General features: G+C 42.0%; 1 protein-coding gene across 5 annotated transcripts; it reads left to right on the top strand.

Moving 5' to 3' along the window:
• Positions 1 to 3,009: 3,009 nt before the first annotated feature.
• Positions 3,010 to 12,531, top strand: LOC103703945 (uncharacterized). Of its 5 annotated transcripts, none has more exons than XM_088724134.2 (2): positions 3,010 to 4,539; positions 9,710 to 12,531. In XM_088724134.2, the coding sequence occupies exon 1, from the start codon at positions 3,166 to 3,168 to the stop codon at positions 4,504 to 4,506; it is 1,341 nt and encodes a 446-aa protein (XP_088580260.1). In that variant the 5' UTR covers positions 3,010 to 3,165; the 3' UTR covers positions 4,507 to 4,539; positions 9,710 to 12,531. The 5 variants fall into 5 exon arrangements, with proteins under 5 accessions (XP_088580260.1, XP_088580258.1, XP_088580261.1 ...); XM_088724132.2 differs by having other exon boundaries at positions 3,030 to 4,539; positions 11,786 to 12,531; XM_088724135.2 differs by having other exon boundaries at positions 3,108 to 4,539; positions 11,798 to 12,531.
• Positions 12,532 to 14,104: the final 1,573 nt, after the last annotated feature.

The raw sequence follows: 14,104 nt of genomic DNA, 5'->3' as shown, positions 1-14,104 counted from the left end.
TATATTTGTTTATTTTCATTTTCTACCAATTTTTTTTTTTGAAAATGATCAACTTTTCCTTGGCAGGAAGAATTGGTTTCAAAAAGACGTCTCAACCATTACAGATAATTGACTAAAAATGGTTATTTAGTGTGTTAAGATATATTGTAAGTACAATAAACCGTCACAAGAGTACGCCTACACATTGTATCTTGGCGGTACGACTTGGACATCGAGCTTTTGTCAGATAGGTAGGGATCTCTGCCGTGCCTGACTTGTTGAAGTGATCCTATTCTAGCTAAAGTTCCGAAGAGGTTGGGATAGGGCGCTCCTGGTTATTAGGTAGAAGTTTTGATAAGAAAGGGACTCTCAAGTCTTCATCGACAAGCAGCGAAATTCTTCTCAGTTGTTGGACGACGACCGAGGTTAAGTGAAGAAACTCAATATTGTCTTCTTGCTTTATTATCTCTGCACTAGCTCTTGTATAGTTTTAGGTTTACCATCCTTTCATTCTCTCAATGGACACTGGTTAGGCTTCACCTAATAAAGGAAAAGCAAAAGCACTTGAAGTTACCATCTGTAGCTCTTGGCATGGAAAAGCCCCGTGCAATGATACTCTGCTTCATGATCTCGAAGGGAAGAGATCCCCTCATTCCTCCAGTTGAATGTTTTCCTTCCTATAAACCAGGCATCAGAACGAAGTCGGATCGGTGCACGATGGAAGTCGTAATAGCATTCAAACTTATTGGAAGAGGGAAGTAAGGGAGAAATACCAAACGAGTCGCCCATGGCTTAGTTTCTTTTCCCTTTGCTTTCTTCCCTTTGGCTCCTCGTCCTCATCAGTAGCACGGACCGGTCGACGAGTCTCCTTCATGTGGCGCGAGATCGGGAGGTATTTGCCATCAGTTGCAGCACACACCAGGTGGTTGATCGGCGATGGCCAGAGTATTGATGTGACCAGTGATTCGTGGGTGGACACCCTTCCCCTGAGTCGCTGGCCGACCATGGTAGATGCAGAGGCAGTGGAGGGGCTACGGGTGTGCGATCTCCTAGCACCAGGAGGGGCAGAGTGGGATGAGGCCAGGTTACGGCTGTTCTTCGGAGTACATCTGGCTGTGAGGATTCGGTCTCTCCCGCTTCCAGGTTGTGGGGGGCCGGATGTCAGGGTATGGGGCACTTCGAGCCGGGCCGGTGTTAGACTGGGAGACCTATCCCGTGCCATTCAGCCAGAGCACGAGCCGGGGTCAGATTGCGCTTGGATCTGGAGGTCCGGCCTCCACCCGAGGGCAGCTCTCTTTTTGTGGAAGGTGTTCTGGGACCGCCTTCCGACGAGAGCAGTGTTGAGCAGGCGTGGCTGGGGGATCCCTGCGGAGTGCGGGACGTGCGGAGCGGAGGAGACAGTGGACCATGTGCTCTTTCAGTGTACTTGGGCGATGTCGACATGGCAGTGTACAGGGATCCCGCAGGGGGCCCGATGTGCGCGGATTCAGTTCCTTAGTATGATGCGGCAGTGGCTAGCGAGTCCGCAGACTCATGAGGAGGGTATCAGAGCGACTTGCACGGCCCTTCAGATCTGGCTGGCTAGGAATGCTCGCACTCTCGGCCAGCGTAGGGTGTCACCGAGGTTTGTAGCAGAGTTTGCTCGAGCACAGGCCACAGAGATCAGCCATATCCCTTCCTCAGTTAGACCTTTGACAGCTCGGGACACCTGGGGTTCCCCCCTTGCTTCGGCAGCTCCTCAGACGGTGTTTTTCACCTGGGAGCCCCCACCCCCGTGCTTCCTCAAGGTCAACTTTGACGGGTCTGTGTTGGATGGCGGCTCGTGTGGTGGTGCAGGTTTTGTCATACGGGACCCGCAGTCCAGAGTTGTGGCTGCAGGCGGCTGCCACTTGTTCGCTACATCAGTCCCGGGAGCTGAGCTGCACGCTGCCTGGGCGGGGATTCGACATGCACGGGCGATGATGCGGACCAGCCCGATTATTCTGGAGGGCGACTCAGCTACCGTTATTGGATGGATTCAGCAGGGGTTGAGGGGTGAGAGCTCAGACCACCCCTTGATCCGCGACATAGTCTGGATGATGAGAGATGGGGGGGCCACCCAGGCCATGCATGTATTTCGGGAGGCCAATGGGGCGGCTGATTGGGTAGCCGCCTATGCGGCCCACCATTCGGGTTACGCCCTTTGGTCAGGGGAGGGGGAGCTGCCTTTGGCACTCCGTGAGATATTGTATTTTGATCTTATTGGGTGTATTCATACACGGTCTGTATGAAGCACCCGGTTCAGCAAAAAAAAAAAAAAAAAAAAAAAAAAAAAAAAGAGAGAGGAAAGAATTATACAACAGCTACTAGGTTCCGTCCAGTTAAATAACCTACCGTCCATTCAGGTGGATCCCGTCAACCAACGGTTCTTGGTTGAAAGGGTGATGCAGCCTGCTAATTATTGATCAGTAATGCCTTCTCCTTCCAGGACAACAAATCCAAATTTTCCTTGTGTTTCTTGACCAGAATTATAACCGCTCAAGGAGTCTTATACGAGTAACATCCGGTGTCCATTCTCTCTTTCCAAAGTTACCTGTTTGGGCTTAATTTCTGCTTCATCCTAAACGCAATAATCATATGAAATTGAACTAAACCTATTGTGAGGATTTATAACGGTTTTCAAAATTCTCTCGGATGTCTCCGTATAGTTAGTTTTGGTGGATCAGGCCAGACGGTACAACAGTCAACAGGGTTGAGCCCAGATGGTATGAGGTCGTACTCAGATGTCTTGCGGCAACGTGGGCAAATCCACCGTGCAGACCTCGCCTACTATCGCGCTCGGAAAGATCGGGGGAACCCGCGTAGAAATGAATATGAGGAACTCTGTACTAATTTCGTGATAACGTACGACTTGTCCTCCGGCGAAGCCCACGATAATCGCATAGGAACCATCAAGAAAACCACCAAAGTTCAAGTTATTTACCAAGCGTACCCTCGACAAATATCTGAAAATTTTGCTAGTACCACCAAACGGTCCGAAGGTTAGTTCGCAGAGTTCCAAGGACATTCTTGTCCACGAAAGTATCCCACGTTGACGGTGTTAGCCTCATCTCCTTCCCCGACTCCAGGTACATAAGGGTCCAGTGGGGAGGAAATCCATTCCCGAAATAAGCCGACACGAGCGTCCGCCCGGCCGACGTAATCGCCATGGTGGACGCCGGTCCGCCGCGGCTCGACCTCCGGACGGCCGGTCACGTGCTCCGCCGGTCGTGGTCTCTGCTTCTTGCCGCCCTCCCAGCTCTTCTTCTCGCCGCCCTCCTCCTCCTCTCCTTCCGTTCCGCTCTCCTCGCCGGCACTCTCCGCCTCGCCTCCGTTTCCGACCGAGACCCCGCCGTCCGCTCCCTCCTCTCCCGCCTCTCTTCCGCCGCCACCGCCCCCCCGCCTCGTCCTCCTCCCCGCCGCCGCCCCTTCCTCCAGCTCACCCGCGTCGGCACCCTCGACGAAGACTTCTTCTCCGACTCCGCCGCTGGCGACCGCCGCGCCTCCCGCCGGCCGGCCTCCTCCTCCAACGTCTCCTTCCCCGCCCCCGTCCGCCTCTTCCTCGTCGACGGCTCCCTGGGGTTTCCGAGATTCCCAAAATCCGTCAAGATAAGGGTTCCGGACTTCCCTTCCTCCCCCTTCCTCTTCTCCTTCCCCGATGGCGAAGGCGGTGCCGACGATGCCGCTGGCGACCGGGACCAGGCCGTCGATCTCCGGATCTTCGGACGCGGACTCGACCTGGACCGCCAAGATGCGACGGCAATCCTCTATCTCCTCACCCTACTCTCCTCCACTCACACCCTCGCCATCCTAGGGTTCATCCTCTCCTACACCTGCGCCCTAGGCGTCGTCTTCGTCGCCGTCACCGCTTCCCTCCTCCAGAAGCCGGTCTCCATCACCGGGACCATCTATTCCGGCGCTCGAGTGGGGATCTGGCGGCTCACGGGGTTCGTGTTCTTGCGGTGGGCTGCGAGGGACGCCCTGGTCCAGTTCCTCTGCATCTGGTTCTTCGCCGACGTCAGGGATCAGAACGAGCTCTTCAAGCTCTTTGTGAAGGTCAAACTCATGCCTTTCTACCTATCGCCGTTGAACCCATGGTCCGGGCCCCGTGATGAGGCTCTCTCGGGGTTCTTCTTCGTCTGGGCCCTGCTCGACACCGTGGTCTCTGTTGTGTTTGCGCTTGTTCCATGGGTGGTGATCATAGACCACAATTTGAGGAGGCGGGGGCGAGATGCGGTGAGAGAAGGGTGCTATTTGATATCCATGATGCCAGCCCAGGCTTTGTTGCTCAAGTGCTTGGAGACACTGGCCTGTGGGAATCTTGGGAGGACATTTGCCATGATGGTTGGGGGGAGGCTCTTTGCGGAGGTGTTTCATTCGGTGGCGGAGGTTTACTTCATCGTGGTCTGGCTGATATTCTATTTTGCAGCGAGGTGTAGGGAGGGGGAATTGGAAGGTAGGAGGTTTGGAAGGCAAGATTTGGAGGAATGTATCAATGGCCTCAGATGACTGTGGTGGTGGAGCTGTTGGCAAATACTTGAGGTACCAGCAATGTCTCTTTTGTTATTTTATTTGCAATTGAAATGCCATCTTCTAAGTTCTTTCCTTTATGCTGTTGTAATAGATTCTTTAATGATGAGGTGGGGAATGTGATCTTGTATGCACAATATTGAAAGGAATGGATTGTGTGCACATTGTCGATTTCTTAGAATGAGGAAATGTACACTAATGGTGGGCGAATGATACTTCAGGGCTCGTTTGGTTCGCAGGAAAAGGAGGGGGAAAAGTGTGGTCAACGGGAAAGTAATGAAATGCCTCTTGTTTGGTTGGAGTTTTCAAAGGAGAGAGATGGGAAAGTTGTATTCCCATGGGAATATGATTCCCACATTTCATGGGAAAGTCTTTCCCATGAGAAACATGGGAAAGTTACTTTCCCATGAGGTGGGAATCACTCCTTTTTTATTTTTTCCCAAAAAGACCCTTCAGCATTAAATAAGCATTAAAGAGGCATTAAAGACCTAATTTTTATTAAGGGCATAATAGGAATTATACATAACTTTCCTAGGAAAGTGAATGGTTAACCAAACATAAGCACTTTGGAAATTAGTCACTTTCCCATGGTTAACCAAACATGTCAAAAGTACTTTCCTAGGTATTCTCTTCCTAGGAATCTGATTCCCAGGAATCATATTCTCAGAGTCGTCTCTGTACAAATATGCTGAATCCATCACTAATCTTCATATAATTTATCTTTGTAGAGCTCTTTATGATTTTCCCTTTAGAACACATCTAAAGTCATCATATTTGTAACTTATACTTGGAAAATTGGAGGGTAAATAATGGAAATATTTATGTGATGTTTTAAACTACTCATGCTTTGGCCGCCTAGGTGCTTGCTTTAATGTTTTACAGAGGATGAGACCAATATATGAGCCAATATCAGATGTTGCTAAGTTGGTACTGATCATTAGAAAACTCGATACATCATATTTTGGATGTGTTATATTTTCATATTTGACTTGTAAGTTTTCAGGTTTTTGTTATTAATTTTTCAATTTATTGTTTTTGGGCCACCTTGTTCTCTAGGCACTTATCAGGATTTTAGATGCTAGGTGCCCTTTGGTTGCTAATCTACCATCGACAATGTTTTAAAAATTGATTTGTGCTCCTTTGATTTTTGTTACAGGGGATATATATTGTTTCAAGGGTTTGTTTTCCAATAAGGATCAAAGAGTTATATATATTTTGAGAACTTTTGGAAACCTAGTAAAAATGATCAGAGAGAGCAAAGTAGGGATTCAGTGCATTGGGTCATTATGTTGGATACATGGACACTGGGACATTCAATTTTTAAACTTTTTGTAAGTGTCAAGACCTTTGGACACTTGGACACAATAGGACTTGATAGAGCACAACTAGACACTCCACTTTGAAGTGCCTGTTAATATCAAAAAAGAGTGCCAACATTTGGCACTTCTTGTCAATTTCTTGGTTTCAAGTGTTGGAAACTTGAAATATACCTAAGCAATAGCTTAAACAATTTGCACACTCATGGTTGTTTTATTGTATTGTTTGTTAGAGATCATATATCTTCTCTCCTTTTTTTTATATGTTTTTCGGATAAGCATGGAAACAATGGCTTATAGGGTTATACATACATATATATATATATACATACACATATACATGTAGATACACACACACACACATCTATAAATAGATGCATACATATATATATGTTGTGTCATGCTAAGATTTTTGGGGGCAGCTGCATTCAATACTTGAGAACAATTAGAGGCTTGGCACTTCTCTAAAGTGTCCAAATAATATTGACACCAATGATTAAAATGTCAAGGTATGGGCCCATATTTATCACATGCCAATAAGGCGTGGCATGCGATATGGGAGCAGTATGTGTTGGTACAATTGAACAGAAAAATTAGATGTATCGACCAGTGCAAGGTTGATACACCTCAGTACAATGCAATACAAGGTGGTACTTTTAGATAGGGTATGATATAGCAAAGTTCAGGCTTGGTTTGCTAAATCGTGATGTACCTTACCTTGTACCGGTCCTTGTCTGATATGCTATGGCCTGTTTGGGGGCAGTATTTTCAAGTCTCAAATCTTTGATCGGTATTCGCTTACATATTACATGTCAAAGTAGGCATTTCCCTTTATGTAAGACATTCCTACTTCAGCAGTTGTTGATTACTGCAATCTGCTAATTGGAACACCTTTTGATAAGTATTTTTGGGTATAGAGAAAGTGCACTCGTGCATTATGTGATGCTACTACTCTAGGTTGTGTACGCCAAATTGTATGTCTCAAATTCTATAAGGATCTACTTTATACTAGGGAGCCACATCATTCAGTTTTATTTGGTTGTATTTAACAGATTTTCCAAATTCTTTACTTTTAGTGACTTTTGCATGCATATCCATTTTGTGCTTGATGATTCAGGACCACCATATGATTATCTATTAGGCACGGCATTCGTCATAGTTATAAGTTTTCAAATATAACTAGTATAATTTCATAGGGAGTTTTTGGCAATATTTGAAGTTTAAAACCATTGGCAGTGGTTGAGGGCAAAGGATAAGGAGTTTGAGAGTTATTGTTCAACCCTTTTTTCGGAGATCATGCTTTGTTGAGTTTGCAAAAACTGGAATTGGGCGCTTCTACTAGGCTAAAGAGTTGGTTTCTGAACACTCCTACTACAGAAGGAAGAATAAACAAGAAAGTTCCCTTTGAGGCTAGGAAGCACATCCTCAAAGTTCATCCCTGTTCATATCTGTTATGTCAAATATGGCTAGGATTTCTTGCATACTTATTCAATGCATCCTATTTTTTAAAATTAAAATATGGAACCAGGATACTTCCCAAATATCTCTATGAATAAGAGGAAGGGCTTTCACTCTTTAAATGATTGTTAACCTTTCGATGATGGATGCTTGATTTTAGAGTTTGTGATGTTGATGATATTCTATAGTGCATGGATTTGAATAAATGACTAAATCATGTTTGCTGTAGTTGTTGTTATTCTATAGAATATGGACTTCATTATTGTGATAGATCATTTTGCTTTATGGATGCTTTTTCACATATACATGAACAATATATATTTATTTATTACGATAACACAGCTATGTTATATCCTATTTGTTTTAAAATTTACCATTTTGGAGTATCCGTCTCATGTTGTATTAATATCCCATGATAGCGACCCTGCTTCATAATAGGTTTGTGGGTGGAATCATTACAAATGTTCAAATAATTTCCTCTGGTTATACCATATTCATCAATACTAGATCCATATGCAAGTAATGACAGTCTAGTCTCTTGGGTAAATATCATTAGGAATTTTTAGTGTTATGGTATGTCATAAAAAACGTTAGGAATTCTCAGTGTTATGGTATGTCAAATACCAATTTGGGAATAGAATGAATGCACATTAGAGTGCAACATTTGTTACAATCTTCCTTTTATCATCTTTTTCTAGTTTTTCTTTTAAGCGCTGATTAACTTGTGTGACTCTTGTGATGTTCTGTGTGAGAGATATCGTCAACACTGCAGTGTCCATTATGTTTGCAGTTGATTTATCGATGTGGAACATGGACCACTACCTAAGGAGTAAGGAGGTTGTGGCAGGATGTGGGAAGTAAAGATGCCATCTTATATTGGTGATGCTGGGTCAGTCCATTTGAATCAAGTGCTTGGAGATAGTGGTTTGTGGGGATTTGACTAGTTGGTTTATGATGATGGTTAAGTATTTGCATGTTTCATTTGGTGGAGTCTTACTTTCTAGTAGTTTCATTGATAATTCTATTTTGCAGCAAGGTGGATTGACTTTTACCAGTTTGGCAGTTTTAGATTGACTTTCACCAGTCTAAAAGTTTTAAAAAATATGAATAATAGTAAAATCAGAATATGATGAAGTGAAGAACTTATTTGGATATATTTAGAATCTTTAGTGTACTTTGTATAGGTGGATTTATGCTGGAACAATTGAAAATTTTCAAAACTGAAAGGTTTAAAAAACATTTTGACCTCATTCTAGAGTATATATATATACACACACATATTATTTTATTGTTTGATAACAAAGTAAAATCAAACTGTATGTAAATGAGTTCTGAGTGAGGGCACCAGAGGAAGAAATCCAGATCCTGCACCCCAATTTTTGCATCGAATTGATCTGATGGGTTAGCTTAGGCTCATGATCTATCCACGTGGTGTCAACCATTCGTTAACATTTGAAGGTGGATTGGAGTTGGAGGCATTTGACGTTCCAATCTTTATGTTCGAACATTGAACATCCATAGCTTAGTGTCGAATGCTCTAGAGTCCATTTGTAAGTTGGAGTCAAGTTATTCCTTTTGTTTGATTTCATAATGCATCAAGTTCTAAGGCACCCAAAAGTCCTAATTTATATATGCAGTCTAAGATATTACGGTGAGCCATGTACTCTTTACAATTTTCATAGTGAATTTGAATTGATCTTTGAGTTCTCTTGAGTCACTCATGTCATGTGTGGCAATGAAGAAAATGGCAGTGAGGTTGTGGATTCAAGAGGATGGCATGTGAGGGTTTGGATTCCTTCATCAAAGCCTTGGGAAGATTAGATGTGTGAGGCTGAAGGTTGGGAAGGAACCGGAGGTGCAACTAGTCTTCCCATCGATGTCACGATGTGGACATTAAATTCACCTAACGTCCTTTCAACCTTTATTTATCCTTTACTATTCATTATTTAGTTTCAGCTTTTCCCCTAGATTCATATAGCTTCCCATATTGTCCTACTTTTAGTTGTATTTTGACATTGTGAGAGAGGTGGACTCCATCCTTACCTGCATCAGATAGCCCAACCTATGTTAAAAACACAACTTTTCATGTAGATTTGGAGCTCAACATTGCAAAGCTTCTATATCATCTCACGACTTGCAAATCTTAGTTCAATCTCAACAGAATGCTTCTTGGATTTGAATAGAACAAGTTTGAAATTCTACTCAAAAGGTTTGCTCAACTTGGCCATCTATACAATAATATATTTGGTCTTAAGTCAGTATTCACCAAATTCATATTGGTTTTAGCCAACACCAAAAATCTTGGTTTTGATTTCAGAATTTTGGTGTAGAAGTGCTAAGGCAATCAAGAGCTAGTACAAAATTTGATGGATTGATTAAAATTTTTTTATGTTTCTTGTGGTTCGAAGTGTCACTGGGAACAAGAGAAGGACAACTGAAGAGTGTCTTCGGCAAAATAATTTCATGACTTCTGCATCTACAACACAGCTGCTTCTGGCCGCGGAACTTATGTGCCAACACTTATTAGTGAAAGAAAAAAATCTAAATAATGGATTCTGGAAAGAGAGGAGCAGATTATTTCTGTGGGCCTGGATCACAATCCATTGCGTTGAAGGATTCCTTGACAAGTTCCTTGCCAAGGCATCTCTATAGAAGCAAGAGAGATGCCGCACTTCCATGCTTCAACAAATATGACATCTCCTGCCATATTGTACATTCTTTATGATGAATGATGGCTTGAACCACGTGGACCACCAATGTGCCTTGCTCATGAAGTAATATACTTTATGTGTCTAGCCATCTGCAACATTCGATCATTTTACTGATTATTTTTTATGCCAAATTAGGCCTGACCAGATCAATAAAATAGGTTTTGACTGGATTATCTGGAATCCTTTTGCTTTTTTGTCTGATTATAAAATAACTATGATGTAAATTTTTGAGAAAAGACATTTTTCTCAAAATGCAACATATCTTATGGCCAATAATGGCCATGCACCTCGAATAGCACATTGTTCAGTTGTTTGTGGTAATTTGACAAATCTTAAATTTACTATTAATGAAGATTTTCGTACAATGGAAACAATAATCTTGGTTCTGTATTTACAGTCCTGCTGTCTACTTTGATCTAGTAGCATTCTCAAACTTCGATTGAGGAGTAATGTGTACAAATCTTAGTAGATCTTTTCATGTTTGGGAACCATTCTCTTTCTATAGTTAGCATGTAAGTTTATACTGTGCTGCAGAAAATATGTGATGCCTACAAATGTAGCTGTTTCAGCTTTAATATCTTATATAGTATTTTGCAAGCTATTAACAGGGAACTCAAGCTTTGACATTTGTGAAGTACTGAACTGAATTGTTACTTCTGAATGGTTCACAGGTATCCTTGATCGCTTATTGTCAGCTTTCCAAATTTGAGATTTGTATCACAATGTCAGAAACTGTAGAGTTGGTATTAAGTATTATTCTCCTTCCTTTTATTTTGTGGGTGGGGGTATGTGTAAGCTAATATATATTGCAAGGACTCAAAAAATTTGAAGCTCGGTGACTTAGGGCCCATTTGGTATTACTTTTGTTTTCTGATTTTGTTTTTAAAAACTAAAGAAGAAAAATGAATTAGACTGAAGAACATGTACGATGAAACAAGTGATAACGTCTTTGGAGCTTTTGGTCGCAAAGATTTATTACTTTCAAACAAGAGTGAAAATTGAAGCAAGTAATGGCAGAAGGTTTGAGCAAATGCTTTCCTTCACATCAATCTCCATTTGATATTTCCACTAATTTGTAAAGAAACAAAAGCACGAAAACAGCAGTGATGCCAAATAGGCCCTTGAATATTTGAGGATGGTAATGTAATCTACACCTTTACATGGCTGTTTTATAAAAGGGAATCTCAAGTGTTTATTGGGAAAATCTTATAATCTGTCAAGGTATAAATGGTGAATGGGTCTCAGAATATACAAACGGTAATTCTGTTGAGAAATCTTTCAAGCTCTGTATGATAGATGGTTCTTAGGGTACAAGGATTTATTATCATATATCTTTCATTGCATGAGAAGACAGGTGAGTGCAAAACATTGTGCAGACTCTTGATCAAAATCATTACTAACACATGGGAACTAGCTGATAGTGTGGGATAATGTTCTGAAGTCATCAGATCAATGAACATAATGTAATAGATAGAAACTTATTGTTTTACTTCTCTGTGCTATGTTACTTGCAGAACTCATTTATGGATGATTTAACATGTCATTCTAGTTCTTTTCACGTACTAATTTTCATTTTTGATTTTCATTTGCTCTTTTTCTTTTATTGTGCACCTTTTCTTCTAGTCCCCTGTTGTGTTACATCAAAAATTTCACAACTCCTGTGTCTGAATCTCAGCTTATAATTGTTTCTTCTTCCAAGAGTCAGAGCGTCGCTGCTTGGCATTTTATGTTATGTATTGACATAATGAATGCATTGTTTGTTATGCCATTTAGATTCTTATGTAGGCCTTTATACGGGGAACAGAGGAATGGAGAAAGATCAAACCTTTAGCAACACGGCCAGAAGAACCGTTGGTCCTGCTGTGAACCAACACAATGAAGAATGTCAAAGAAGATGTTCTCATTGCAGGATATGTAGTGTTTCGAGTCAGGCTTGAATTCATACTCCTCCCTAGCTTGATCAAGCACTTCCTGGAATAACGGATGCTCAAGAAAGGTGATTCTAATGGTGAACCTCTTGCATTCTTCTCCCACATACACAATCATATAGCCCCTGGGAACATCTTTTGGAATGGTCTGCTTTTCTTGGGAGCAAAAGACTAGAGAGCACTGGGATATTTTATTGGCTGCACAAATCAAGAACTCTTTGCCCTTTTCCATCCGCTTCCTCAAGAAGGCCGAGGGAACTCCCTCTAAGCATCTTCATGCCCAAAATGTGTGAGAGTTGTCTTGTATGAAAACCACAAGATTCAATGAGTCTCCATGCTGTTGGGGCCTAGGATGTTCGAGCATTTGATGAAGGCGAGCTACAAAGAGAGTAGAATGGTAGCTAAAGGTAAGCTGTAAAATCTTCGGTTCCACGTTGCGGCAATTTGGAAATAGTAAAAATATTTTCTAGATTTTGAGAAACAAAAGTTTTATATTGTTATTTATTTTTCTTTGCCTGAATTATTCACTGAATTATTTGAGACGATTAATTTAATCAAGAATTATATGAAGAAGCGTAATTTCTTTGGTCATTCACGAATTATTGGCATACTTGTTCAAGGAACAGCAGCGGAGGACAAACGAATGATGCAACTGTTATTGTCGATTGCGTTTCTTCTGTTATTGTTCACAGTTATGTCTCTTCGGTTATTGAATTAAAGTGGTAAATGTGTTTAAATATATCAGTAATTGTCCGACTCGTGACGATTTTTCACACCAGTTGTGCATTCTAAATCGTTGACCTGGACAAGGTGGCTTTGATGCAAATTATTTGCGTTTGCAGTTCTTCAATTAATCTGATTCCACTTTACATAATACATTGTGATGTATACATATGAATATTATATTTTTTTAATAAATCATGATGCTTATTTAGGGCTGATGTGGGTGAATTAGGTAGTCAATGCAGCCAATGTTCTCTACATGTCACCCGACCTAATTTACAGTGGTTGGGTTGGCTCAGCTAAAACCTAGCCCGGTGCCCTAGGCGTCGAAGAGGGAACTCAGATCGTAGATGGATAATGGAATTCTATTCCATACTAGAAACATCAAGGTGACGTGAAAATTTTGCAAAAGTTCTGGTACGGGCGACGCTGGCAGAAGTTTTGGTTCACGTTCCTTTCGAAACGTACAACAGTTCAGCTGGACCCCACAACTTAAAGATAAAGATGATGGCGGGGTTCATCAATTGGTCTGGGGTCCCGTAAACTGGAAAACTCCCCACGAGTGACAGGTGATGGCCCACAAACTTAAAGATGGCACGTACGGTTCTTTTCGCATCAAAAATAAATGGATGAAGAGAAGTGGCACGCCTCCCCATCTGTCTCCATCGAGTCCTAACATGCTCATCAAGTTCCTTGCCAAAGTCGGTGAAAGAACGCTTTCGCGGCACTCATTGATAAGAACACGTCACATGAGGTGTTTCTTTACCTCTTGAAGTACCTTTCAAGCATCTATCATGATAATTTTGATGGTTCATGCTGCTTAAACTTTATAGCATGCTGAAGTTCTTTTTTTCCCTTGGTAATCTGAGATCACGCTAGTGGACGAACATCAGAAGCTACAAAGATGGGACGTAAGAACGCATGGGGCGTGATGGGGGCAAATTCGATCCTGACGTGCGACAAATGGACATGGACGGATTGCGTGACTTGTGGAAGCAATCATAGAGTTAAAATACATTACATCCTGATAATAATTTGGGGTCTTCTGCGTGTAATTGGTCACTTTTATTTTTTAATTTTTATTTTTAAAAATAGCAGCAGCTGTTAAAGTTGTCTAGCTGAAATACTTGAGAGCACCACCATCATGGTTCAAACCGCCAAGAGCTTTACAGAAAAGGATATACTTTGGGTGACATAAATAGATTTCCGAACAATTTCCATGATAAAGTTTTATAGTTAGTTGATTGGTTTTAATGATTGTGATGCATTAATCGGGTGTAACATGTTGAGAACATGTCAGGCTTTGAAATCTGTATACTTTGGGTGTTCCAGTTATCCTTGAAAGCCATCAGGCAAGTATCACTTTGATGCAAGTCGAAGGAGGGCACATCTAATAATAGGTTTGGGACTGGTACGTTAACGCAAAGACTCTGAATTTTTA

This window comes from Phoenix dactylifera, chromosome 6, assembly GCF_051530095.1.
Source record: "Phoenix dactylifera cultivar Ajwa chromosome 6, Ajwa_hap1_PhDact_Kaust_v1.1, whole genome shotgun sequence".
Lineage (NCBI taxonomy): Eukaryota > Viridiplantae > Streptophyta > Magnoliopsida > Arecales > Arecaceae > Phoenix > Phoenix dactylifera.
Note: the sequence above shows the minus strand (reverse complement) of the source record. Positions and strands in the feature narration are given on the sequence as shown.

What these genes read in the sequence shown, in the direction of transcription:
- LOC103703945 (XM_088724134.2), top strand. Translation starts at nt 3,166, where the DNA reads ATGGTGGACGCCGGTCCGCCGCGGCTCGACCTCCGGACGGCCGGTCAC.